Source organism: Lynx canadensis, chromosome D4, assembly GCF_007474595.2.
Source record: "Lynx canadensis isolate LIC74 chromosome D4, mLynCan4.pri.v2, whole genome shotgun sequence".
Classification (NCBI taxonomy): Eukaryota; Metazoa; Chordata; class Mammalia; order Carnivora; family Felidae; genus Lynx; species Lynx canadensis.
This window is the reverse complement of record NC_044315.2, coordinates 86,262,977-86,288,766: the sequence shown is the minus strand read 5'-3', so window position 1 is coordinate 86,288,766 and position 25,790 is coordinate 86,262,977. Positions and strand designations below refer to the sequence as shown.

At 56.0% G+C, this 25,790-nt stretch overlaps 1 protein-coding gene across 5 annotated transcripts in view; it reads left to right on the top strand.

The window, feature by feature from the left end:
• SH2D3C (SH2 domain containing 3C) overlaps positions 1-25,708 on the top strand; it is a 30,141-nt gene extending 4,433 nt beyond the window's left edge. The window contains exons 2-12 of one of the 5 annotated variants that reach the window (XM_030293094.1): positions 1,688-1,876; positions 8,627-8,666; positions 15,593-15,721; positions 16,839-17,293; positions 18,552-18,676; positions 20,279-20,814; positions 21,749-21,864; positions 22,403-22,574; positions 23,366-23,477; positions 23,848-24,054; positions 25,105-25,280. In XM_030293094.1, the coding sequence (XP_030148954.1) occupies positions 1,688-1,876; positions 8,627-8,666; positions 15,593-15,721; positions 16,839-17,293; positions 18,552-18,676; positions 20,279-20,814; positions 21,749-21,864; positions 22,403-22,574; positions 23,366-23,477; positions 23,848-24,054; positions 25,105-25,280 (2,257 nt within the window). Of the gene's footprint in view, positions 1-1,687; positions 1,877-8,626; positions 8,667-11,359; positions 11,881-15,592; positions 15,722-16,838; positions 17,294-18,551; positions 18,677-20,278; positions 20,815-21,748; positions 21,865-22,402; positions 22,575-23,365; positions 23,478-23,847; positions 24,055-25,104 lie in introns of those variants that run through there. The other 4 variants (XM_030293092.2, XM_030293095.2, XM_030293096.1 and 1 more) reach the window with 4 other exon arrangements.
• The last annotated feature ends 82 nt before the right edge of the window (positions 25,709-25,790 follow it).

Genomic DNA, 25,790 nt, shown 5'->3' with positions numbered 1-25,790 from the left:
TGGCAATGGTTTGAGGGGAAATCGGTGCCCCTGGGGCAACCAACATACCGGGATGCCCGTTAGCATCAGGGACTTTTAAACTTTCTTTTGGTGTAATTCTGTCCCTGCCTTGCCCTCGCACAGGCTGGGTATTTACTTCTCACAACAGCCCCGGAAGAGGGGCACGTTTATCATCCCCATTTTACAGATGAGTAAAGGGAGATTATTTGCCCGGTTCTCCACAGCAGTGAAGGTTAGTTAGACCCAGGGTTTAACTCCACCTTCCTGGACCATGCCCTTAAAGGCTGGGCAGGCTGTTCCCCTCCCACAGGGCCAGGGCCTCTGGGAAGGATGGTCCTGAGAAACCTTGAGAATGCCAAGTCTAGGACCCAGCCTTCCTCCTCTGTGGGCAGGGGCCCTGGTGGTCCTGGCAGTGCCTCCAGCATCAGGCCTGGCCTAGAGCTGGTGGAGGAAATAGAGAGACTGCCCTCCATCCCCCAATCATCCAGAGTGTCCAATGGTCCTGAGGTGGGGTCAGGTTAGCAGATCAGATTGAGCCCCCTCCTGGTGTCCTGAGACCCAGTGTCCCCACTTGCCCTCCAAGCCAAGCAGGAGGCTAGAAATGAAATGTTTCTTCCAGGAGTCCCTGAAGCCCAGCCCTGTGTCCCAGAGTCAGGAGAGCTGCTTTGCCTGTGTGATCTCAGATTTGCCCTGCCCTACTCTGGGCCTTAAATCTCCCCAGCAGCCCAGATGGGTCTGGGATGATCTCTGAGGGTACATCCAACCTGGGGAGGAGGGCATTTGAGAATTGCCACTGAACAAGACTGGGGCCCCATTCCCCAGTGTCCCAAGGGGGTCATCTCAGTGGCTGCTCAGGGAGTGGTCTAAGCTGGGGTAGATGGTGTCCCTCCCCTACCCCCTGGGAGGCAGGGTGCACCTGGAGCAGAAGGAAGGAAGGGGAAGAGGTGAAACTGCAGGAGTTTCCTGGTGCCCTGTTCTCTGCTGAGATCGTGGGGGATGAGGAGGAAGGAGGGAGGAGGGGCCGGGAGCAGAGGGGGTGAAGAGCCCTTAGCGCCCAGAAAGGACAGCACCAGCCTAGCCTCACCCTACCCCTAGCACCTCAGCCTTCTGCAGGGAAATAGCAGGTCCAGAGAGCCCTGACGACCCTCCTCTGCAGTCCCTGTTAAGGAGGAGGAAGGGGAGGCCCAGTGAAGGAAAGGAGGCCCCAACACCTTCCATCCAGACCCATGCCCACACACAGGAACTTTTAGGCCAGGGTCCTAGAAGAGGGGGTCAAGATCTGGCTCATAACTGGCCAGTCCCTGCTTGAAGCACCCAATGGGTGCCACCTACCACACAGGCCGTGTGAAAGGAAACTTCTTTTTGCTTCATTTTACCGGTGAAAAGACCAGGATTCAGAGGCGGGAAGGGATTTTCCTGGGGTCACAGAGAGATGAGGTGTCAGAGCCTAGACTTGATCCCAAGTCACTAGACCACATTTTACCTCCTGCAAATAAAAATCTCAAAGCCATTTCTACCGTTATTGAAATGACTTCCCATAAGCCCCTGGAAGACAGATAATGGGAGCCCACTTTACAGATGAAGACATTGAGGTTTTGTGAGGTTACTAACCTGCTCGAGATGACACATTTAGTTGAGCTGGAATTTCACTCATTTTAATATTTACTGTGATGCAACTATGCCCTAGATACTCTTCCAAGTTTTGGGGAGACAGCAGTGAGCACAGCAGACAAAACCCTGCTATCATGGAGCCTCCGTTCCAGTGTGGGGGGAGACATGATAAGACAACAAGTTATATGGTTCAGCAGAAGAGAAAAGTGCTGGGAGAAATACTGAAACCAACCAGGGGTATGCCTGGTGGTAGCAGTTTAGGAAGGTAAGCCAGGAAAAAGGTCACCTTGAGGTGATGTTTGAACAAAGGGATGTGGGAACAAACCCTCTCGATATCTGGGGAAGAGTGTACCAGGCCAAGGGAACAGCAGGTATAAAGGCCCTGAGGTAGGAGGGTCCTTGGCATGTTTGAGGAGCAGCTGGGACCCACAGTGGCTGCAGGAGAATAAGATGGGGGCCGGGGGGGAGGGTGGAGTGGTGGGAGGCGAGGCCAGAGAGGAAATGAGTTCAGATAATGGAAACCCTGGAAGGCCCGGCAAGGACTGGGCTTTGATTCAGCGAGAAGCAGCCATTGCTGGCCTTGAGCAGAGGAGGGCCTCATTCTGACTTATGTTTTACGAGGACCTCTCCTTTGAGGAGGGTTTGAATGCACTTCTACTCATTGTAAAGTGTCACACCCAAGCGTCCTTCCCTCCCTGCCAGATCACAGAGACCCAGACCCCTCCACCCCCCACTCCCACAGCTGTTCAGAAGGAGATTGGGAGAAGGTGCACCCCATAGGGCAGCCAGGGGCACCCTGCGTGGCGGGTGCCCCAGCCCTGGTGCCAAGCACTGAGAACAGGCCAAGAACCCCCCCCCCCCCCCCCCCCGCCCCGCAACTCTCCACCCCATCCCATTTCCTTTTGGAATGTTGATTCTGGTCCAAGAATTTCCAACACTCCCCAGAGTCCCACGACCCTCTCTCGGCCCTTGCAGAGTGACGTCAGCTGCTGGGCATCTGGTAGTGATTACCCACCAGGGGAGGGGGCTGTGGTGGGCCCAGCCTGTTCGGCCTGGTCAGGCTCTGGGCGGCTGGTCCTTGTCTTCCGAAGGGGCCCAGCTGCTCCCAGCTCTCATTTCCTGTGGAGACTTTCTCACAGTCCTCGAGACCCCCGGATGCCTCAGGCTGTGGGAACTGCACTGGCTCAGGAAGGACGGGCTGTACCCCCACCCCCAGCTGGAGCCACATGCCCCGAAACCCTCAGGGGACCTTGCGTGCGGAATCCTGGACCTATGTGGAGTAGAGCTGGGGAGGAAGTTGGATACCTCACCGACTGGACGACATTGAGCAACTCCCTTGCCCTCTCTGACCCTCAGTTTCCCCATCTGTAAACTGGGGACAATAATAGCACCTGCTTCACAGGGTCATCTTGAGGACTAGCTGAGGTCCCGGGTTTGGCCCAGGGAAGAACCAGCACACAGGAGCTGCTCTAGCTACCACCGCGCCCATGTTCTAGAAGAGTTCACTGAGGCCCAATGAGGGGGACTTGCCCAGGGTCACACTGCTTCCTCCCGCTCAGCGGAGGGCCCTCTCCAGAGCCAAAGAGGGTCCTCTCTCCTCCCATCCCTGCTCCATTTCTTCTTCTTGACATAGCTTTGGGGCTCCTAGTCGGGTTGAAATATTATTTCTCTTTGCCCTCCCCTCCCCACCTTCTCCTCATCTCTACCCCGGAGTGGTCCCCTTTTCCCAGGGGAGCCTGCCTCCTGCAAGGAACAAAGCAGATCTAGTCCGAGCAGCTGTGAGTCCTGGATCAAGTCACAAACTTCAGTGTTTTCCATTATCAAGGGCATGGCGGTCAGTGCTCCATACATGCCCTCCCCTTTTGCGTATCAGTTAGTAGCTCTCAGGGCTCAGAATCCTCAGCTCTGCGCTATCCTCCCTCTGCCCTATCCTCACAGGGCCTCCCTCTGCCCTATCCTCCCTCTGCCCTATCCTCACGTGGCCTCCCTCTGCCCTATCCTCACAGGGCTGGTACCCTTTCTGGACACCTGCCGGCAAGCTCACCGCTGTCCAGAAGACTGAGGGCACAGAATGGTGGAGAAGGAGCAGGGATGTCTTCAGGACAGTGGTGGCCCATCTTACAGGAGGCAGGGCAGGGCAGGGCAGGGGCTAAAGCCAACAGCCTTCCTGGCAGAGAACCCCAAAGGCCCCATAGCAGGGTAGGCAGGGAAAGGCAGGGATTTCTGTCCCTGCGCCTGGGTGGCTCAGTCGGTTAAGTGTCCAACTCTTGATCTCAGCTTAGGTCTTGATCTCAGGGTCATGAGTTCAAGCCCCACGTTGGGCTCTGCACTGTGAAGCCTACTTAAAAAAAAACAAATAAAAACCTAAGGAGCACAGAGCAGTGTTGCTTCTCTGCCGGGGTGAGTGACGATTGGAGCGAAGGGTGGAAAGAATCTCAGGCCTCAGGAGGGGCAGGATGGGAGATCTCCATGGCTGGGAGCTTGGGCAGCACGAGGAGGCACACGAGGAGGGTCTGGGAACTCTGCACCCTTCCTTCTCAGGATCCTCGTGGCCTCTCCGGGAAGACAGTTTTGTCCTTTTTCCAGGAGAGGCCCTTGGACATCAGAGAGGTGAAGGCGGGGGAAAGCAGAGAAGCAGGAGGCAGAGGTCGGGGAAGTGTCCACTTGAGGCCACGTGGCCAGGCCTGGAGGTCCAAGGGAGCCAACTGGGGGTCAGAGAGAGGGTAGATGGGCCACAGGCCTGTCTGCAGAGGGCAAGGCTGCCCATGGCAAGGGAGGGCCAGGGTGGAAGGGGACTGCAGCTGGTATCTACTGCCCCTCCTCCAGGATCCCTCGGGAGCCTTGCCCTTTCTCCTGGGCCGGGTCGGAGGCCCTGAAGGTAGAGCTCAGATCTGGACCCGTGTTGGGGAACTAAAGGATCATGGGCTCTAATAACTGCTCATTAGTCCAATTAATTAAGCTAATGTATGCAATAAGCGGTATCAGTTATCAGAACAAATCAGTTAATACAGGCAATTAAAAGGGCTGGTTATTTGAATAATTAATGTGGCTGATTAATGGGACTGATTTAGCTCAATTGTCAGTATTATTTATTAATTGATTTCACCACAAATATTAGAGAGGAAGTGCCTTTTTAAGTCCATAAAATAAAAAAAATAATAATTAATTAACGGAGCTGAGTTTTTGAAAATGGAAGCTTTGATTCCTGAATTTGATCATAACAATGGGAGGGAGAATGTTCTAGAAATCTCCAAGCAAACTGAGATCTGAAAACCAAGTAGAAATTTCTCTGGCCTAAGGGAGAGAGGACGTTCCAAGCAGAGGGAACATCCTGTGCAAAGGCCCTGAGGCTGGAGGAGGCAGAGGTCTTTGGAGGAAGTGCAGGCAGGCTGGAGAACGAGGAGGAGAGAGGAGGGATGGCTGACCGTGCCAGTCACAGGGAAATGAGCCATGAGAACCAGACTTTGTGCCCAGGGTTGCATGGAGATGCTGTGTGACATTCGTTCACTCCAAAAAATCTTTATGGGGTGTCTGGCACTGTTCTAAGCAGATCCCAAGCCCTGTCCTTGTGGAGCTTATGTTCTAGTAAGAGAAGATAGTCGATGCATGGCAGGTCACATGAAGTGCCACAGAGAAAAACTAACCAGGGAAGGGAGGTAGGGAATGTGGAGTGGGTCACACTTTCAGATGGGTGGCAAGGGAAGGCCTCACTGGGAAGGGGACGTTTTAGTAAAGATCTGATGGAGGGCAGCGAGAGAGCTCAGTGGTATCGGGAGGGAAAGTATTCCAGCAGAGGAGGGACAGAAAGTGCAAAGGCCCTGAGGTGGGGACAAAATCCAGCAAGAAGCCCAGCATGGCTGGAGCAGCATGAGTGAGGGGAGCAGGTTAGGACATGGGATGGGGGAGGTGGTGAGGACCCACTCTATAAGACTGTTAGGAGGACTTTGGCCCTTACTCTGAGTGACACTGGGGGGCCACTCCTGCGGGTTGAAGCACAGGAAATCCCAAGATCTGACTTCCACTTTAACGGGAATGCGCTGGTTGCTGGAGTGAGAACAAGTCACAGAAGACACAGAGGCAGGGAGGCCAGTGCTGAGGTGGTGGCCGCAGTCCAGGCGGGTGATGGCAGTGGATCGGAGGCAGACGTTACGTTTGGGAAACCCTAGAGTCTTGTAGAGGGGCAGGGTGAGGTGATGGGGACTGAGTGTGGCCCAGCTTCTTGGGTCTCGGCCTCTGCCCTGAGCTCCCCTGTTGGCTCGGACCCCCCAGTCCACTTGATCCTTGGTGCAGGCACCCCCTTCTCCAAGGCTCTCCTCCCTCGCCAGAGCCCAAGGGGAAGTAGACAGGAAGGAGGGAGGAAGCACTGGGGCGATCCCAGTGTCCTGTCCAATCTTTTCCCAGCAGCGAGCGGATTTCCGGGACTGAATAGCCGGAAACTCTGGGATGGGACACCTCACCCGGGAAAAGCTGGCAGAGGTGAGCGGGGAGGAGGGGTCCCCACTCCAGCTGGCTCCCACAGCTGCTGGACGGAGGGAACCAAATTGGCTTTGGAAAACGGCTGTGGCTGTGGCTGGGGTGCAGCTTGAGAGGCTATGTTTTTTGTTTTGTTTTGAAGTTTATTTATTTTGAGAGAGAGAGAGAGAACAAGCAGGGGAGGGGCAGAGAGAGAGGGAGAGACAGACTCTTAAGCAGGCTCCATACTGTCAGTGCAGAGTACGACACGGGACTCAAACTCGTCAACCGTGAGACCACGACCTGAGCCGAAACCAAGATTTGGACGCTTAAACGACTGAGCCCCCCAGGCGCCCCGAGAGACTATGTTTTTAAGTCAGGAAGGACTCTGCAAGAGGGAAGGTTAGCAGTGGGGATGCTGGAATGTCAGAAGAGGGAGGCCTGTCAGACAACCTGTCACCGAGGAGCCCTGTGGCCTCAGGAGCAGGGGGGGGAACCCTGTGTGGATTTCTGCCCTGGGAATGCACACCTTACCCATGATATTTTAAGCTCAGATTTTGTGTGTTGTCTTAAATTAAATGTATTTTATTAAATTTATTACATTTACACGCCAGGCACTGTGCTGGGAGCTTCGCCACGAACGAGGCAAAGTCAGTGCCCTCATGAAGGTGTCGGGTAATTAACGGGCAACAAATAGATGTAAAATGATCATTGCAGGCAGAGGCTGAGGAAGATAAAGCAGGGTTGAGGACGGGGAGTGAAGGACCAGGGAGGGTGGTCCGGGAAGGCTTCTCTGAGGAGGCGTGTTAAACAGAGTCCTAAATAAACGAGGGGGAGGGGCAAGCCGCATGGAGATCCGGAGGAAGGGCATTCCAGGCAGAGGGAATATGCTCCTGGTAGCAAGAGTGAGCCAATGTGGCTGGGGCAGAATGAGAGACAGAATAAATGAGGGAGGCAGGTTGGGGGTCAGCAAGGTGGGTGGTTGGGGGCCTCCAGGCTACACAAGGCCTTGTAGGTTGGGGAACGTATGACCTGCTTTATGCTAGTTTTTAAAAAAAAATTTTTTTTAATGTCTATTCATTTTGGAGAGAGACAGAGAGACTGAGACAGAGCGTGAGTGAGGAAGGGGCAGAGAGGGAGACACAGAACCCAAAGCAGGCTCCAGGCTCTGAGCTGTCGGCACAGAGCCCGATGCGGGCCTCGAACTCACACACTGCTAGATCGTGACCTGAGCCGAAGCCAGACGCTCAACCGACTGAGCCACCCAGGCGCCCCTGTGGCTGTTTTCTCTGGCATAGTGAGGGCACCTCTTTACCCTCACAAGGGAAGAAAAGTTCTGGTTTGGGTGAAAAATGACATGCCCAGCCATTTGCAAGTCACAGAGAGGTGTTTACATCTTGTTCCATGAGAGGAGGGAGCCCAGGGCGGGTGGGGGTGCTGTGTGCACCTGTGACCGGCTTAGGTTTTCACCTGAGTGCCACTGGGGGTGGGGGGGAAGCTGAGAGCCTGTGAGAACAGACAGAGAGCCAGCGAGAAGGCTGCCATGGGCTCCACAGAGGACCCGGGGCTCCTGGATGAAGCGAGCGTTGCCCCTTGGAGAGAAGTGGTCAGGATCTATTTTGAAGGCAGAGTCGCAGGATTTCCTGACGGGTTGGGTGTGGGGTGTGAGTGGAAGAAGAGGCACAGATGACTGCAGATTTTTTCTTGCCAAACAAAGCAACAAGGGTGCAGCTGACATCAACTGAGATGGGAAACGGATGTGGGGAGCAGGGGTGTGGCCGCAGGGGGCGGGTAGCAACAGTCCTGCTTTGGATAAGACAAGTCCAAGATGACTTCAGACATCCAAGGGGCCACGCTAAGGAGACAGGTGGGTTTGTGAGGCTGGTGTTAAAGGGGCAGTTCCAGGCTGCATCAGAGAAGAGATGGCATTTAAGGTCAAGGACCCGGGGGAGGTGGCTCACAGCGTCCCCTACAAGGAACGTTAGTATCTGTCTGGCACCTGGGAGAGCTAGCCACTCCTGGCCTCTGGCCTCTCCAGGTCCCATCCCAGCCACCCTGAAGGCTGGGGGATCCATTCCACAGCCAACAGTCACCAGCAACAGCACCACATTGTGTTGCTGAGCCGGCCACTCTGCACAGGAAGAGAGTGCAGGGTCTTGGTGGGGGGAGAGGAGGCTGAGCCCCAGCCTGGGGCCACCAGCATTTGGAGTGGAGAGGGATGAGAACACTTGGATGCTCTGAAGCTGGGTGAAGACAGTGATCTGGGAAGTATGGAACGTTTATCAGCTCCTGGAGTCCTGGCGACAACCCAGGGAGGCAGAGGCTGTCATTATCCCCAGTTCTCAGGTAGGAACCCCCCCTCCCCAGCCCACCACTGCCCCAGAGAGGTAAGGGGATTTGTGTGGGGTCGCACAGCTGGAGAGTGAGCGCTGTCAGCTGCAATGCCCCCTCCTGGCTTCAGGATTAGCCCTCTGGGGCCTTGAGGGCCAGATGCTGGCACCAGGCAGGTGAGCTGGGGATCCAGGTAGGGCAGGGCACACTCAGCTCTCTTCTCTCCTTCCAGGGCTGCTGGAGAACCAGAGGCTGGCGGGGACTACGTGAAGGTAAGAGGGGCTGGGCAGGGGACACTGGACAGCTCAGAGCCTGTTCCATGAAGGGCAGAGTTCTTTTCTGAGCCTTGTTGGGAGCGGGACCTCACTGCCTGTTCCCAGGAGGAGAGGGTCCCGGGGTCGGTGCGGAGCTTGGGCTCTGGTTTCACTCCCGAGGACCTTCTTCCCATGCCATTGTCTCCCAGCCCCAAACACAGGACACCCCACTGTTTGTTACCACCAGACCCCACCCACCTGCCAGCTGGACAGGGCCCGGAGGATGTCTCCCTACACAGACCGCGGAGCCCCAATCCCACGTGGTCTCTGAGCATGTGCTGATGTTGAGAGGTGGGAGCGAGAAAAGGTGCCTCAGTTTTCATCACGGATGCAGCTCATGTTTGCCACACACTTAATTTGTCCCGGGCGCTGGGAATGTTGAGAATGCAGTTTTGAGACGATGATGATAACGAGAGTAACTTTACGTCTTGGGTGCCTACTGTGTGCAGAGCCCTGTGCTGGCTGCCAGCACCGGAAGGGAGACAGTTATGAGCTCTGTACATGAAGGAGGTCTTTGACTTCTTCCCTCATCGCTGGGCAGGGAAGGTCTTCCTGTGTACCCATCTACGCTTGGGAAACTTGGGGCCCAGAGATGCACAGTGATTTTGCCCACAGCCACACACCGCTACCACGGGGCAGAACTGAGATTGCAGTTCAAATTTGAGAGACAGAGACTGAGCGAGGGAGGAGCAGACAGAGAGGGAGGCACAGAATCCGAAGCAGGCTCCAGGCTCTGAGCTGTCGGCACAGAGCCCGACGCGAGGCTTGAACTCACGAACCGCGAGATCGTGACCTGAGCCGAAGCAGGATGCTTAACCAACTGAGCCACCCAGGCGCCCCTGCTATCCAATTTTATCTGATGCCAAGGCCACGGACAAAGTCCTTGGCCATCCGCCTCCGGGAGCACCCGCGCTGGGCCAGGCTGCCTGCTGAGTACGGAGCGTACAGCAGAGGCAGGAGGTCCAGGTCTTGTGTTCAAAGGGCTCCTGGTCCACATGGGGACCAGGACAAAATCATACAGAGTGGTTTGGGCTTTTGTTTTGTAATCCAGCAGACCCAAATTTTAGTCCCAGATCTGCCACTTACTTGCTACATGACTTTGGGTATGTGGGTCACCTCTCTGAGCCTCAGTGTTCACCTATGTGGTAGCAGAGGCTCCTCCCACCTAGGATCGCTGTGGGCTCAATGAGTCCATCCCCGTAAGTAGGGTTGCTGGGCCTGGAATAGAGCAGGCTGGCCTGGCTCCTGACCTCAGGAACATTCCATCATCTGAGATGTTGCCTATAAAACTCTGTGTTCGTGACCAGTGAAGGAAGCTGTTGGAGCTCAGGACGTAGGGGAGCTTGGGAGGTGGGGAGCGGGAGATCGAGGAAGGCTTTCTGGAGGAGGAAGCGTTGAAGCCAAGCCATTGGGGTTGACCAGGAATGTTCACCACAATCCTGTCCCCAGAGGAAAAGCTGAGAAGGAGCAAAGATAAGCAGAGATAGGCACTTGAGTGATCCAAGCAGAGGCAAGAGTGTGGGCAAGGGTCAGAAGGCAAGCTGGGTGAGCCCAGAAAGTGCAGCCCCGGGCTGCAGCAAGTTGAACTGTAGCTGCTCTGGGAATCTCGCCCTGGCTCCTTATCTAGAGCCCTTGCACCGCAGAGGGACAGAGGCCTTAGGGAGAACTGGCACCAAAGCCAGTGGGTAGGACCCACAGGGCACACATTTCAGCAGCCCACAATTCTCAGTCACCTGGCAAGGTAGTGAGATCCCCATCACTGGTGGTAGTAAGACCCCTGTGAGGATTATTAACTTTGTATTTTTCCTTTAGTGTATGGGGCTAAAAAAATGTATTTTAAAATATTATAAAAGAAATAATACCTGCTGACTGGAACTGATTAAACGGTTCTCTAATGGGGGCGGTCAAAAGAACATTAGGTTTAGCTTCAAGCCTCCGACGGTGGTAAAATCAATAGCCAGTTACCAAAAGTCCGTTCCTGCCCCGAGGCACCAGCTTAAGGAACTCCAGGGTTCTCAGACCCTGATGTGAATACTTTGATTCTAAAGCAAGGGTTCCCAAGTTCCAAGACCATAAAACTCCAAGCTCCCTGCTCAGAGCTTCAGATGTGTTTGCAGAAAAGAATCAAACAACTGAAGCCCGGCGAGGTGGACTCACATCCCTAATGTCACACAGCCTGTCACAAGGATTTGTACCTTAGGCCTGACTGATGCAGAGTCGGCGATGACTCTCTTTAATCGCAGCACAAAAAGCCCCGGCAATAAGCTTGAAAATAGTAGCATGCATTTACTGAGCACTTACTTCATGCCTGGCAACTTAACGTGCATCAACTCAGCCGAGGCTCAGAAGGGTTGTACGAGGTCAGCACAGGTATGTTTTCCAGATGAGTGAACCTGGGCTCCAAGAGGAGGGGATGGTGGGGTGGAGGTGGGGGCACTGCTAGGTGAACCCAGGTTGGTGCCCTAAGCATTGAGCCTTACTGGCTCTCTGCACCCCCAGAGTCTGTCAGATCAGCATCCGGTGATAATTCTCAGCAGAGTCCCTGATTCCGAGTCAGAGGGGAGAAATCCTGGGCTCTGGGAGGTTCCCCCGAGGCCACAAAGGATTTGGTCAAACGCGTACAGGGGTTTGTTTCCGGCTTTGGATACGATTTAATTCAAAGTCTTTGCCCGCCCCGGGTCAGCGAAGGGTACAGGGTACGGCGCGTCGGGGAGGCAGGACCCCCCACCCCCTCCCGAGCCCAGGCATCCCCACCCCATCCCGCTGCCCCTCCGTGACCGCCCCCGTAGGCTGGTCCTCTGCTCCGCATCCCCCGACTCCAGGCAGCCCTGCGGGGCTGGAGCGCGCGGGGCGAGGGGCGGGGAGCGGGGGGCGGGCGGAGGGAGGAACAATGGCCCCCTCCCCTCCCCTGGCCGGCCGGAGGGTGGGGTCTCCCCGCCCCGCCTCCCCGCTCCTCCCCCGCCAAGGCGATGAGGTAATCGCGCCGCCGAGAGGCACGCGCAGCCGGTGCCCAGCCCGGTCGGTCCCCGCGCCCCTGCCCCGCCGGCCGCCGCCCCCCGCACCGGCCCGGCCCCGGACGCCCGGCCCCACCATGACGGAGCGGTGCAGCCTGTGGAGCGCCCTGTCGGCCGCCGCCTGCTGCTTCTACCGCGGCTCCTTCGTGCAGGTGCAGGTGAGGGGGCGGCTCGGTCCCCGCCAGGCGCTCCGGGCTGGGACCCCGGCCGCTCCGCCCCGGGCCCCGGGGGCCGCGAGCCTCAGCCCGGGGGCGCCTCGCAGGGTCTGGCGGGGCCGGGGCTGCGGGAGGGGGCGGGGTCGCCCCAGCCTCACCTCTGGGCGCCCAGTCGCTCCGCAGGGTGAGGGTCCGGGCTGCCGCTCCCGGGACTCGGGGCTGCGGGACTGTCGTTCGGGTCCTGCCTTCTCAGGAGGAGCTGAGCTGGGGCACTGGGTACCGGGAGCTGCGGTCCCCCGGCGTCCTGCCGGTCCTCCAGCGAGCGCTCCGGCCCCTGCGGCTGACCGGGGCAGGCTGGCTCCCCATTGTACCGGGGGCTCTGGGCTGGGGTCCGAAGGCTGAGTGAGGGGCGCGAAGCTGAAGGGATGCTGCGGGTGCCGGGGCTGGGGCCAGGGAGCCCGCCACCCTCCCGCCCTCTAGGTGGACTAGGGCAGGCTCGGGGCGCGGGGCTCCCAGCCCAGCCGGCCGGGCAGTGCGGGACCGCGCCGCGGCGGTGAAAGGGTTAAACGGAAGGGGGTGGAGGGGAGGACCCGGACCCCGCCTCTCTGCGGAGCATCATCTGGGGATGGCCTTGCTTGGGGTTGCCAGACCGTAGGAAGCTGGAGGGGGGGCTTGCTGGGCTCGGGCTGGGGTTTAGGGGTCAAGACCCTGACCGAGGGTCTCTGCGCTTTTGCCTCCGGAGACCCCTGGGGGACGGCGGGCGCGTCACCTCTGCGCTCCGCGAGGCTCACACACACGCTCCGAGCCCGCCTGAATGACGGCCCCGCCGGCGGCGGAGCGCAGCATCCCCGCACTGGCCAATGAGGCGCGCGCAGGCGGGGAGGCGGTGAGATCATCTCTGGCCAATAGGGGTGCGCCGAGCTCAAGGATGCTGCATTCGCGCCCCAGCCCGCAACGCCCCCCCCCGCCCCCCACCCCCAGTTTTGGGAGCTGGGGACCCCCAAGTCGAGAGTGAGGAGGAGGGCACAAGGACCCGAGGGCTCCCCACCCTCAGTATGTGGGAGGACAAAGTTGGTTACCCCAGATTCTTTCCGTGACCATTGAAAAAGTGGATCCCAGTACCCCACCCCCACCCCCTTTACAGATGAGGCTACTCAGGCTCAGAGAGGGAAAATGACTAGCGCAAGGTCACACAGTGGCGGGCAGAGTCTGGTGGCCAGGTTCTTTACCACACAACCCGCTCCCCTTCGTTGCCCCATGTCCGTCTTGCTCCAGTTGCGGAACTGGGGTGAGTTCTCAGTTACATGCTTTTTATCAAGGAGAACTCCAGAAGGCTGGGGTACTGTTGTCCTCTCCCCTGTGACTCGCAGTCTTCCCTCCCCAGGGTGTGGGGTGATGTAAGGAGGGAGACCAAGGACCCCGAAGAATAGGGAACTCCATACAGAAGCGTAGGTATCTGAGGGGACCCCCACCCCAGTTCAGTGCTTGGCCTAACTGCCCTTTGGGGGTATCAGTTTCTACCCGGGGTGGAGGAGGATGTACAGAATTCCCATCCCCAGAACCTGTCTTTTCCTGAGCACCTGTACCATCACTGACCCCCACCATCTGTCCCAGAGCCCTACACACTTCTCAATGCCCAGGTTTTCATGTGCCCATCACTAAGCTGCTCCTGCTACTGCCTTTCTCACCTTGGAGAGTATCTCATTGTCCTCCCAGGATCCCCATCTCAAATCCTCTCTGACCCCTCCACCCTCTTTCCCCATACCCGGTCAAAGGCTACATAAACAAACACCCTTTCCCCAGTCCCCACCCTTGTGCCCCACCCTCCCCTGCCTTTGCCTGGAAAGCACTAAGCCACTTTCCACACAGCAGACTGAATCTTGAAAAGCCCTCTGTGGCCTCCAGCCCCCCACGGCAGCCTGACAGCCCTGCCCCACCTGCCCCCATCATTCTTGACCCTTTGAAACTTTCCCCCACCCCAGGACCTTGGCTCTGCCACTTTCTTCCCAGAAGCTCTTCTCTGCCCACCTGTCTGCCTGTCTGCACCCTGCCTTGATGCTTTTGCTGGGCTCATCCAGTCCTTCTGCAGGCCTCCGTGGAAACATCACCTCTTCAGGGAGTCTACTCCCTGACTAGATGAGGAGGGACTCTCTTAGCTCCCAGAGCTCTCTGTGCATCTCTAAACATTCAGAAAACCTGGAATTGCATGGCTCCTCTAAGGCAGAAGTCACCCGTCCTGATGACCTTGGGGCCTCAGCCCCTAGCACGGGACCTGTCCCAGAATGGGGGCTTAATCATTGTTGAAATAATGACGTCAGAGACTCTAGATATCGCTGAAGCTGGGAATTAGAGTGTCTTGGGAGCAGTGTGGGTTGGGATAAACTGAGGCAGTGTGGGAGCAGAAGGGTGGGGAATGGAGCTGCAGAGTTAGGCTCTGAGATCTTTGAGAAGTCTTAAAAGGCAGGGAGTGGACTGGAGGACCCTTGGACCCAGTGAGTAGGGGGTCCTGGGGAAAGACTGTCACCTGGACCGAAGCCAGGCCCTCTAGTGTCCCTTTCATCTGTCCTGGCCAGTTCAGGGTTAGTCTACCTATCCTAGAGCAGTCATCTTTGGGGCCTGGAGTTGGGGGAAGGGAGAGAAAGTAATTTCACATGTCCTCACAGTGACAAGGACATCTATGGGTCCTCTGGAGTATTATCTCCTTTCATCCTTGGAATCCAATGAGGCAGGTTCTGTCATTAAGCCCATTTTGCAGAGGAGGAAACTGAGGCCCAGAGAACTCACATGGCACAGCCAGGACTGGGCAGGGCTTCATGGTGGGGGTGCACCTGGCGGCAGGAACTCCCCTCCCTCTGCTCTTAGGTATTCAACCCTGGGCCACAGTAACCAGGAAACCAGGAGTCTCTCTCTTTGGCAGGTGGGAGGGGGGTAGTCCTGGGCATTAACTCCACTGAGTGCCCTTTGGCTTCTCTGCTTGGCCACAGTTTCCCCATCTGGCCAGGATTGCTTGAGACGGCAAGGTAGAAAGGGCTTTGGGAATTGTAAAGGACAGCAGAGATGTCTGTGTGGGGGCCTCTGCTTCCCTGTTTATAGCTGCCTCCTCCAGCCTTCCACTGTATAATTCAGCATCCCAGAATGTATCCTCGTCCACCCAGCCCTAAGTTTTTGTCCATGCCTTTTCCTGCGTACCTGCTGCCTTACCTCCCAGATCCACCTGTAGAAATCCTCCCTCTCCCAAGGCAAGATCTGTTCGGTGTTTTTGGTGCAGAATGAGTGTTTTGTTGTTTCCACGCCCTCCAGGAAGGCTTCCTGGACCACTCTACCTCGCCTACACTTTATCTTCTGCCTCCTAAAAGCTGCTCGGGTCTTTGCCGCTGTCCAGTACGGTGGTGCTGACCTTATTCTGCTCAAATGTTCATGTCGCTTTTGCTTCCCCTCCTAGACTAGGAGCTTCCTTGAGGACAGGGACTGGTTTGTTTATTACCTCATTTACTCCTGGCACATAGCACAGGGTCTGGAACATAGTAGGACTAATTGAGATTTCCTTATTCCTGCTGGTCTAGGGACTCACGGGTGAGGACCTTTCTGGCACCTGTGCCTAAGTCTTCCCAGGGTCCAAGGATGGAAGCAGCTCACCTGGGGTGGGGAGGGGGTGGGAGAGAAGAAGGAAGGGGGCTTCAGACTGGAATCCAACTCTTTGCTGTCTCCTGCCCAGTTCTCCAAGGAGAAGTACATCCTGGACTCCTCACCCGAGAAACTGCACAAGGAGTTGGAGGAGGAACTCAAACTCAGCAGCACAGATCTCCGCAGCCATGCCTGGTACCATGGCCGCATCCCCCGTGAGGTGAGTGGACCCTGGGTGGGACTTCAGCCCTAGATGCTTCCATCCACCACCTTGGCCAGCCCTGCCCAGATAGGCTCTGACCCATTGCTTGGTAGATTCAATCTGAGTGGATGGCAACGAGGTCTAGCTCTGTCATTTACTGACTGTGTGACCTTGTACAAGTCACTTCACCTCTCTGAGCCTGTTTCTTCATCTAAGAGATGGAGAATAATGATTGTAGCTACCTTAAAGTGTTGTTGTGGGAATTAAAGTGCTTAAACTTGATGTCTGATATGCGGTAAACTCCATGTTATTATTAATGTTGTTATTACTATTACTTTTAAATGTTATTCCTGTGGGGCTATACATTGGCCTCTCGTGCATTTGGCTAGTGAGTGTCAATGCCAAGGATTCTCAGTTTTGGCACAGTTGAGTTTCTGGGCTGAGGCACAGACAGGCTGATAGTCACCTATTCCCTCTCTCACCATGCTCTCAGTCTTTGTCAAGCATCAACTCTGCCAGGCCCTGTGCTGGGCACCAAGAATGCAGAGAGAAAAGGGGTGGTCGCTTCCCCGGAGGGCTGGTAGTCCGAGGTGGGGGCTGACGGGTAGGCAGTCAGAGCCCAGTGGAGGAAGTGCAAGAATGGAGTGCCCAGCAGGGAATGTGGGTGAGCCCTGAGGAGGGGGCACTGATGAGAGAGGCCAGTGAAAGATGGATAAGAGTTCATCAGGTGGGCAGGGTGGGAAGGTTGGTCCAGGCAGAAAAAGCAGCCGGAGGGTATGAAGGCCCAGAGCCATGTGAGAACACAGGGTCCTTGGAGGAATGAGGATTGGGAATTCACTCTGTCCATCTCGGGCCCTAAGAAGGAGCAGGTCTGAGACCTGAGTTTCAGATCGTGTGACCGCCAGTGCCCCCAGACTCAGTGTCCCTGTAACACACATTCCAGGGTGTTATTCCTCCCATTCCTGAGCCTCTGTGCACCAGACCCAGGGCCTGTGACTGCATCGCCCCCTTGAATCTGGGTCACTGCTTCCCCCCTCCCAAACTTTAGATATCTCTGTTCACTGTGTCCCCCAGATCCTGGATCTGGCCCTCTCCTGCCCCTGCCCTACTCCAGCCTGACCACTGCCTCCCACAGGTATCAGAGACCCTGGTGCAGCGCAATGGCGACTTCCTCATCCGGGACTCACTCACCAGCCTGGGTGACTATGTCCTCACCTGCCGCTGGCGCAACCAGGCCTTGCACTTCAAGATCAACAAGGTCGTGGTGAAGGCGGGTGAGAGCTACACCCACATCCAGTACCTGTTTGAGCAGGAGAGCTTCGACCACGTGCCCGCCCTCGTGCGGTACCACGTGGGCAGTCGCAAGGCTGTGTCCGAACAGAGCGGGGCCATCATCTACTGCCCCGTCAATCGCACCTTCCCGCTGCGCTACCTGGAGGCCTGCTATGGCTTGGGCCAGGGCAGTGGCAAGGCTGCTGGCCCCGCCAGCCCCTCGGGCCCCAAGGGCAGCCACATGAAGCGGCGCAGCGTCACCATGACTGACGGGCTCACCGCCGACAAGGTCACCCGTAGCGATGGCTGCCCCACCAGGTAAGCGAGGACCCCACCCTAGGCCTCCGTCTCCCCATTTGTCAAGTCGGGGTATCAGTCATCAGAGTGCTAGTGAGGGACAGAAGGCCCGGCCACACTGAACTGGGCGGAATTATTGTCCTGGAGCCTCAGTGTCCTTCCTGCAGCGAGGAAGAGGAAGGGCGAGCGAAGGGTTTGCAGGCAGCCAGGTGCCGGTTGCAGCCTCAGCTCTGCCATGACTAGCTGAGCTCTCTGGGCCCTGCCCCTCCTCCTTTCTCACGACCACGTTCCTGCCCATAAAGGGCCCCTACTCAGCCCCCTGGCCTAGGGGGACCCCTGGCTGCCGTCCTGTCCCTGCCACCGCTGCTACCCCTCCCCACCCACCTGCCTAGGGTAAGGCGGGCATCAGAGCGGAGGGCTTTGCAGTGTGCAAACCACTGCACAGGGCATGGGACGTCCCGACAACATTTTGGTGACACCTGGTTGCTTCTGGGGCGGCGTGAGACGAGGCCGGGAAAAGCCACAGCAGCGACTCATTCCTGAGACCCCAGTGTGCACCCTGCCCTGTGCTGAGTGCTCTCTGTGCCCAGGCTCGTCAACTCCCATGTCCACAGGAGCTGGCTCCTGTGTACACACCCACGTTACAGATGAGGAGATAGGTTTAGAGAGGCGAAGCCACTTGCTGGAGAAGGGTGAGACCGAGGTTCAAATCCAGGTCCGCGACTCCAAAGTCTATACCCCTAATTCCTATGGCCTCCCCGGCCTTTGGCAAAGAGACCTGCCGTCCTGTGCCACCAGCACCTGCATGGGTCCCATCTCCCTAGGCCTGCGCTGGGTGCCATCAGCCAAGAAATTGCTGGTTGGAAACCCTTTGGGCAGTAGCCGCTTTGCCTGTGGTTTAGAACCAGTGACCGTAATTGTGCCAGGATCTGGCATTCTGAACATAGTGTGGGAGCAGTGAGGAGGTACCAGGCTGGGGGGCGTAGTTCCCTTAGGCCCCCCATCCTCTCTGCTAGGCCTACTTCCCAGACAGTTCTCCAAGTGGGGGCAAGGTTCTCCGGGAAGAGAGCAGTTGTGTGGGTGGTGGACTGCACAAACACTTCCTCCTCTGGGCTTCGGGTTTGCATTTGCCAATCGGGGGGTTGGACTCTACAATCCCCAAGCCTTTTCTGCCTCTGAAGTTCAGTCAATCTAGGATGGAGGGAGAGGTGACAGTCCTAAGGCCAGCTGAGGACTCTGCCCTCTGGGCTTTCTGCTCATGAAGGTGTCTGCTCCACAGCACATCACTGCCCCACCCCCGGGAATCCATCCGCAACTGTGCCCTCAGCATGGACCAGATCCCAGACCTGCACTCGCCCATGTCTCCCATCTCTGAGAGTCCCAGCTCCCCCGCCTACAGTACTGGTATGGCCACTGGAGGGGGAGGGCCAGGTGGGGGGGATCTAGTGGGAGTGACCTCGTATGTGCACGTGTGCTCCGTCTTTGATGACTTCCGTTACAGTGTGTGAGTGTGTGTGTTTCTACCTCTTTGCTGAGAATGATGCCCTGTAAGAATTTACACTAAAAACCAGCCAGCAGAACTACTGATATTGACACACAAAACATATCCGTGGCTCATTCATTCAGCAGTGATTTGTTGAGCCCTTACTGGGCACTAGGCACTGTGCATGAAGAGGTTTCCAGTGCATTCTCCAGAATGCAGTGAAGCCTGTTAAAGGCTCGCTGTGTTACTGAACCTGGCCTCAAATGCTGGGAAGTGGGCTTACACAGCAATACTCAGCCCCCACGGGTCAAGCGCCTTTCACATGTAGGGTGTCCTACCGGGCCCTGCATTGGCTGGGACTTAACGCATCCTCGCTTCCAAATGGCTGGCTCAGACAGGCTAGTCTTGTGCCTTTTTCTTTCTTTCTTTCTTTCTTTCTTTCTTTCTTTCTTTCTTTCATTCATTCTTTTTTCCTTTTAAATAGGCTTGAATTTTTTTAGAGCAGTTTCAGGGTCATAGCAAAATTGAGCAGCAAGTACAGAGCACTGTGCCTTTTTTTTTTTTTTTTGATATAAAGAAAATTCCTGTTGCAGACACATGCCACTACTTCGTTTCTGAAGGTAAAAAACGAGTGTTTTCCACGGGCCATAGTGCATATTGTCCACGTGGCAGGCAAAGTGTGCAGGGAGGCGGGCGTTCTGGAAGGAACCTTTGCCTGCAGGGGCTCTGGTGCAGTGTGGTCTACACAGGGTGTCACAAATCCCTCCCTAAGCACAGGCCCGTGGACTTGTCATCACTACAAACTTCCCTGCAAAACAACTCCCCTGAGGGCAAAAGTTAAAATTCCTTGCCACAGATTATTTATTGGGCATTTTCTAAGCAACATGGCAGTGTAAAGCATCCAGGGTTGAGGACTTAAACCCCAGCCGTATCCCTTGCTGGGTAGGAGAGCTCAGGCAGATCAATTCACCTCCCCGAGCCTCAGTGTTTTCGTGGTAGAATGAGGATCATGAAAATACTTGCTTCCCAGGATGTTAGGGTTAAGTGGACTGTTGTGCAAAGAAGGATCTTGCAGGGAGTAAGAGCTCAATATACATCACCTCTAATTTTGGACGGTGGTTTTGCTGTGGCTGACCAGGGTATTGCCAGCATGGCACCAGCTCCTGGCACATGTGTCCTCAATGAATCATTAGTGCTAATTCCCTGAGAAATAATTCCACACAGTGAACTCCCAGCAAGGGCTTATTAGCATCCCTGAGTCATGGAAATCTCCAAGTAGTTCAGTGGTTCCCCAAGGCTGCAGCAGCCTTAGGGTAGGAGCGTGTGAATTCCTGGGGTCCAGACGACTTAAGAGCGTCATAGAGGCCCGGTCATTTGCCAGAGCCTGTTGGGCCCAGCCTGGGTGCAGGGAGGTGGGGGCATCACCCCTGTAGGGTGGATGGAGCCTGTCCTTTGGGAAGAGGGTAGAACCTCACTGGATGGGGAGCCCTGGTAACTAGTTCTCTCCCTTTATCTCCCCGCAGTGACCCGTGTCCACGCCGCCCCTGCAGCTCCCTCTGCCACAGCGCTGCCTGCCTCCCCTGTCACCCGCCGCTCCAGTGAACCCCAGCTGTGTCCTGGAAGTGCCCCAAAGCCCCCTGGGGAATCGGACAAGGGCCCTTATGCCAGTCCCTCCCACACGCTCTGCAAGGCCTCCCCATCACCGTCGCTTAGCAGCTACAGTGACCCGGACTCTGGCCATTACTGCCAGCTCCAGCCTCCTGTCCGTGGCAGCCGAGAGTGGGCAGCAGCTGAGGCCTCCAGCCGGCAGGCCAGGAGCTACGGGGAGAGGCTAAAGGAACTGTCAGAAAATGGGGCCCCCGAGGGGGACTGGGGCAGGGCCTTCACGGTCCCCATTGTGGAAGCCACCTCTTCGTTCAACCCAGCCACCTTCCAGTCCCTACTGATCCCCAAGGATAACCGGCCTCTGGAGGTGGGCCTCCTGCGCAAGGTCAAGGAGCTGCTAGCAGAGGTGGATGCCCGGACGCTGGCCCGGCACGTCACCAAAGTTGACTGCCTGGTAGGTGCTGGGTGAGCACCGGGGCAGAGAGAACACCTCTGTCCTCTGGCTTTGGGACAGAGGTCGGGGTGGTGAGGAGCTGGCCCCTAAATTCCCCAAGTATAGCTAGTGGGCCTGGATTCTGGTTTCACAGCTGTCCTTTACTTGCTGTGTGACTCTGGGCTGATCACTTTACCTCTCTGCGCCTTCATTTTCTCCTTTTAAACAAAAAACAAGATAGTCTTGCTTCCTCCAGTTTGGCACTAGAACTGGGCAGTGGGGAAAGTTCGCGGTGTATGGCTCCCTGGGGCACTTTTTCAGCTTGCTAAGAGTCAGCCTGGCTGTTCCCGGGAATGTAAAATGTAGAAGCCAAGACTACCAGCCCCCATGCCCCCTAGTGGACAAAATAAGCAAAACTCATAACCTAGACTCCTAAATTGTCAATGCCTGGGCCTTTGCTTGAATGAATCTTGACCATCTAAGGACCCAGACTCTCTCTGCACCTCAGTTTCTCCCTCTGAAGTTTTTTTTTTTGGGGGGGGGGCACTGATTACTTCATTTGGAGGCCACATTGGTCTCTGAGCTCAGGAAGCAAGAAAAGGGGGGTAGAGATATTGCCCTGTGGAGAGGACTAGGCGTGAAGGGAGCATCTCTGGGTTCTCGGCCCAGTGTGTGACCTTGCACAAGCCCTTTCCCTCCCTGGGTCTGAGATTTGCCTTCTGGAATAAGAGTATCCTGGTCACCTCTAGCACAGATCAAACACCTCTGGGCATTTTCCCGTTTGTCCCTCATTTCCGTGAAAATGAGGTTCATTTGCTCCGTGGCAGAGGGTTAGAGCTGGAATTCAAACCCGGCCTCCCAGCCACGCTGCCCTCCTAGATAAAGCTCTCTGACTCCCAGATGGCTTGGGCCAGCCGCGACAGGAAATTAATCAGCCCTCTGGGCGTCCTTGCAGGTTGCTAGGATACTGGGCGTTACCAAGGAGATGCAGACCCTAATGGGAGTCCGCTGGGGCATGGAGCTGCTCACCCTCCCCCATGGCCGGCAGCTACGACTAGACCTGCTGGAAAGGTAAGGCAAGCACCGGCGCTCCAGGACTCGAGGAGGGTGGGGGGAACCCTGGGCTACCTCGCGGCCCTTTTGCTTGGCTGGTTAGCCAATCAGAGTCTCTCAGCCCTGCTCCCATGGATTCTGGCTACGCCCTCTATCCATTCTCGGGGTCCAGCTCCAAGCAATTCTGGTTTCCCAAAAGACTGAGTCCTCTTATCTCCGGCTTCATCTTTTGCGCCCTCTTGACCAATCACACTCCACGAGCCTTGGCCCCGCCCATCAGCTCCAGCTACTCTTCTTTCCCAAATCTGTTCAGCCGGGTGAATTCCGCTGATCGATCACAAGCCCCTCAGCCTGGCGCTCAAAAGCCTCTGGCCCCACCCCTGACTTATACTGACCAATCAGAAGCCCTTGGGCTTGCTTTCCCTCGCTCTGGCCACGCCCCCAATCTCATTGACCCTTTCCAACCTGTCACTTTGGGCTCGGCCCCCTCCGCTCCTCGGCGCCCAACCACAAGCAGTGACAGGACCCCTCCCCTCTGACCTGGCGGCTCTGACAGGTTCCACACCATGTCCATCATGCTGGCCGTGGACATCCTGGGCTGCACGGGCTCCGCCGAGGAGCGGGCAGCGCTTCTGCACAAGACCATCCAGCTGGCGGCGGAACTTCGGGGGACCATGGGCAACATGTTCAGCTTCGCTGCGGTCATGGGCGCCCTGGATATGGCTCAGGTACAGAGGGGTGCATCTCGAGCTGGGCTTCAGGCAGTCGCTGTTTGGAGGAGCCCTGGGATACGATCCTTTGCGATGACTGCACATTGAATCAGGAAGAACTTTGTGACTTTTAGGCAGCATTTGTGCAAAGGTAACTGTGAGAACTGAGTCCGAGTCTTTCCCCTTCTTGGGGCTTCAGTTTACCCACCTGTAAAATGAGTGACAAATATTAAATGAATTTCAAGAATAAATATAAAATGGCTATCATTTAGCAAGCACTTAATATATGCTAGGTGCTACACTGAGTACTTTACAAGCACTGATTCCTCAAAACAATCTTGTGAAGTAAGTGCCTCTATTGTCCCATTTTACTTCTGGAGAAACGGAGGCACAGCAGTACTTGCCCGAGGTCACACAGTCAGAGACTGAAAAAGTTGGGATTTGAAGCAGATCTGTTTAATTTCAGAGCCCAAACCTCATCCACACTCTACACTTGCTCTCCTGTGCCGAGTCAGTAGGAACAACAGGGTCCTAGAGGCCGTGGTTCAATTCCCAGCTCTGCCACTTAATTTTGGAATGATCTTGGGCAAGTCATTTCCCTATCTGAGCCTCAGTTCCCTCATCCGTAAAATGAGTTGTTGCAAGGGCTTCAAGAGAGACTGTGAAACGCAGCCAGCACTGTCCCTGATACGTGAATGGTGACCGTGATAATAATTATTATCCCATATCTGGGTGTCCACTCAGCAGGGTGGCCTGTGGCCCGTGCAGGCCCCTTTCCTGGCTGGTCGCTCACAGTCTGATCTCCCCAGATTGCCCGGCTGGAGCAGACATGGGTGACCCTTCGGCAGCGACACACAGAGGGTGCCATCCTCTACGAGAAGAAGCTCAAGCCATTTCTCAAGAGCCTCAACGAGGGCAAAGGTACTTCCCCCGCCTTGCTGTGTAACCTTGGACAGGCTCTAGCCCTCTCTGGGCCGGCAAAGACTCTCACAATGTGGATGATGGGAGCTTGACTGAGCTCAGTGTGGGCTCTTCTCCCTGTGCTCACTTTCTGCACCTGGCGACTGTGTGTGCCGCAGCCAGGGCCAGGCTCGGCCCTCTGGGCTGTGCCGAGGCTGCAGTGGGTTCAGCTGGAGGAATCCACAAGGAGGGGCTTGCCTTGGGAGTCGGGAGCCTTGGGGGCTCAGTCAGGGACCCCAGGAAGACCCTCCCCCTGCTGCACCTGTTACCTGGGACCAGAGCGGATGGTGGGGCCTCCAAGGTCTCTAAGCACCTGCCTCCCTCCCTGCAGAAGGCCCGCCGCTGAGCAACACCACGTTTCCCCATGTGCTGCCGCTCATCACTCTGCTAGAATGTGACTCGGCCCCCGCTGAGGGCCCTGAGCCCTGGGGCAGCACAGAGCACGGTGTGGAGGTGATCCTGGCCCACCTGGAGGCTGCCCGAACAGTGGCACACCACGGAGGCCTGTATCACACCAACGCTGAGGTCAAGCTGCAAGGTGAGTCACCGATCGAATGGCGGGGGCGGGGGTGGCGAGAAAGTCACTGGTCCTGCCAGCCGGGCCTCCCTCCACCGGACTTGCTCTCCCCTTTCCTCCAAACGTCCACTTGCGTTTCTCCATCCCTCTTGCCTGCTCCACTCCCTCTTTTTTTTTTTTTTTCCTTACCCGTTTTTCACTCACTTATCAGTTCAACTGTTAGCAGAAGGCATCCGGTGCGGGTGGAGGGATAGAGATGATTCAAAGAGCACCAAAGCTGTGTATCTTTCTCTGAGCCTCAGTCTTCCCATCTGTGAAGTAGATATCCTAACAGGGCTGCTTTACAAGGTTGTTTGCAAAGCAATCTTTTACTGCCTCAGGCATGATTTAAGTCATGAAACTTCACTGTAGATAAACTGGAAATTACAACTGAGCAAAAAGGAAATAAAAACAAAAATCACCCACAGTTATCCAGAGGAAAGTGGGGAGAATATTTTGGTGTTTGTTTTTCCTGCCTTTTTCTTTTTCAGAGAGAACAAATTTTTTTTCTTTTTTTTTACTTAGCAAAAACTTACTCGCAAAATGTATTCGTTTCTTAGAAAGAACTTTGGAGCTTACAGAAAAATACAAAAAGGAGAAGAAAAATGCCCCCAAATTAACATTAATATTTTTATCTTCTAGTGATTTATTATTTTTTTTTCAACGTTCATTTATTTTTGGGACAGAGAGAGACAGAGCATGAACGGGGGAGGGGCAGAGAGAGAGGGAGACACAGAATCGGAAACAGGCTCCAGGCTCTGAGCCATCAGCCCAGAGCCTGACGCGGGGCTCGAACTCCCGGACCGCGAGATCGTGACCTGGCTGAAGTCGGATGCTTAACCGACTGCGCCACCCAGGCGCCCCTCTTCTAGTGATTTAAAAATTATACATGGCACACGTGGTCATGTTCATCAGTAAACCTTGCTCGATTCCTGGTGGAGCTGGGGGAGGTGCCTTAGGAATAAGGCCCGGGAGCCCCAGGCCTTCCCCAGCTGGATGGTAGTCCCCTGACCTCTGTGCCCTGCCTTGCAGGGTTCCAGGCCCGGCCAGAGCTCCTGGAGGTGTTCAGCACTGAGTTCCAGATGCGCCTCCTCTGGGGCAGCCAGGGCGCCAGCAGCAACCAGGCCCGGCGCTATGAGAAGTTCGACAAGGTCCTCACTGCCCTGTCCCACAAACTGGAGCCTGCTGTCCGCTCCAGCGAGCTGTGACCCCCACGGACCCCTCCCCTCTGCAGCTGCGGGCAGCAACAGGGACAGAGGGGGCACAGACCTTTCCCCAGAGCACCCCAGAGACACTGTGATCAGCCCAAGAATGTTCTGGGCCCAAACCAGGATCTCCGTTGCACTTCCAGGGTCCTGCATGGGCCCTGGGCTCCGTCCCACCTGCTACATGCCTGCCAAGTCTCCCTTCAGGAAGAACCGGAACCCTCTCCCTCCCTCCAGCTTCTGCTTCTCCCCTTCCTGCTGAGGTGCCCTGTGCTCGAGCCAGGAGAGAGCCTTCACACCTCCTCACTCTTCTCGGGGCACCTGCCGGACACCAAGGCCTCCACCTGGTTGTAAATATGTCTGTCTGTTCTGTAAATAGATGTACAGAAGCCATGTTCGTTCTTTCATATAATAAACTTTTATGACTCTTTCTTCTGTCTCTCAGGGGGCCCTGGGGTGGAAGGAAGCATCTTTTCTCAGATGAAAAGGGGAAAAAGTGATTCAACGGTAAAT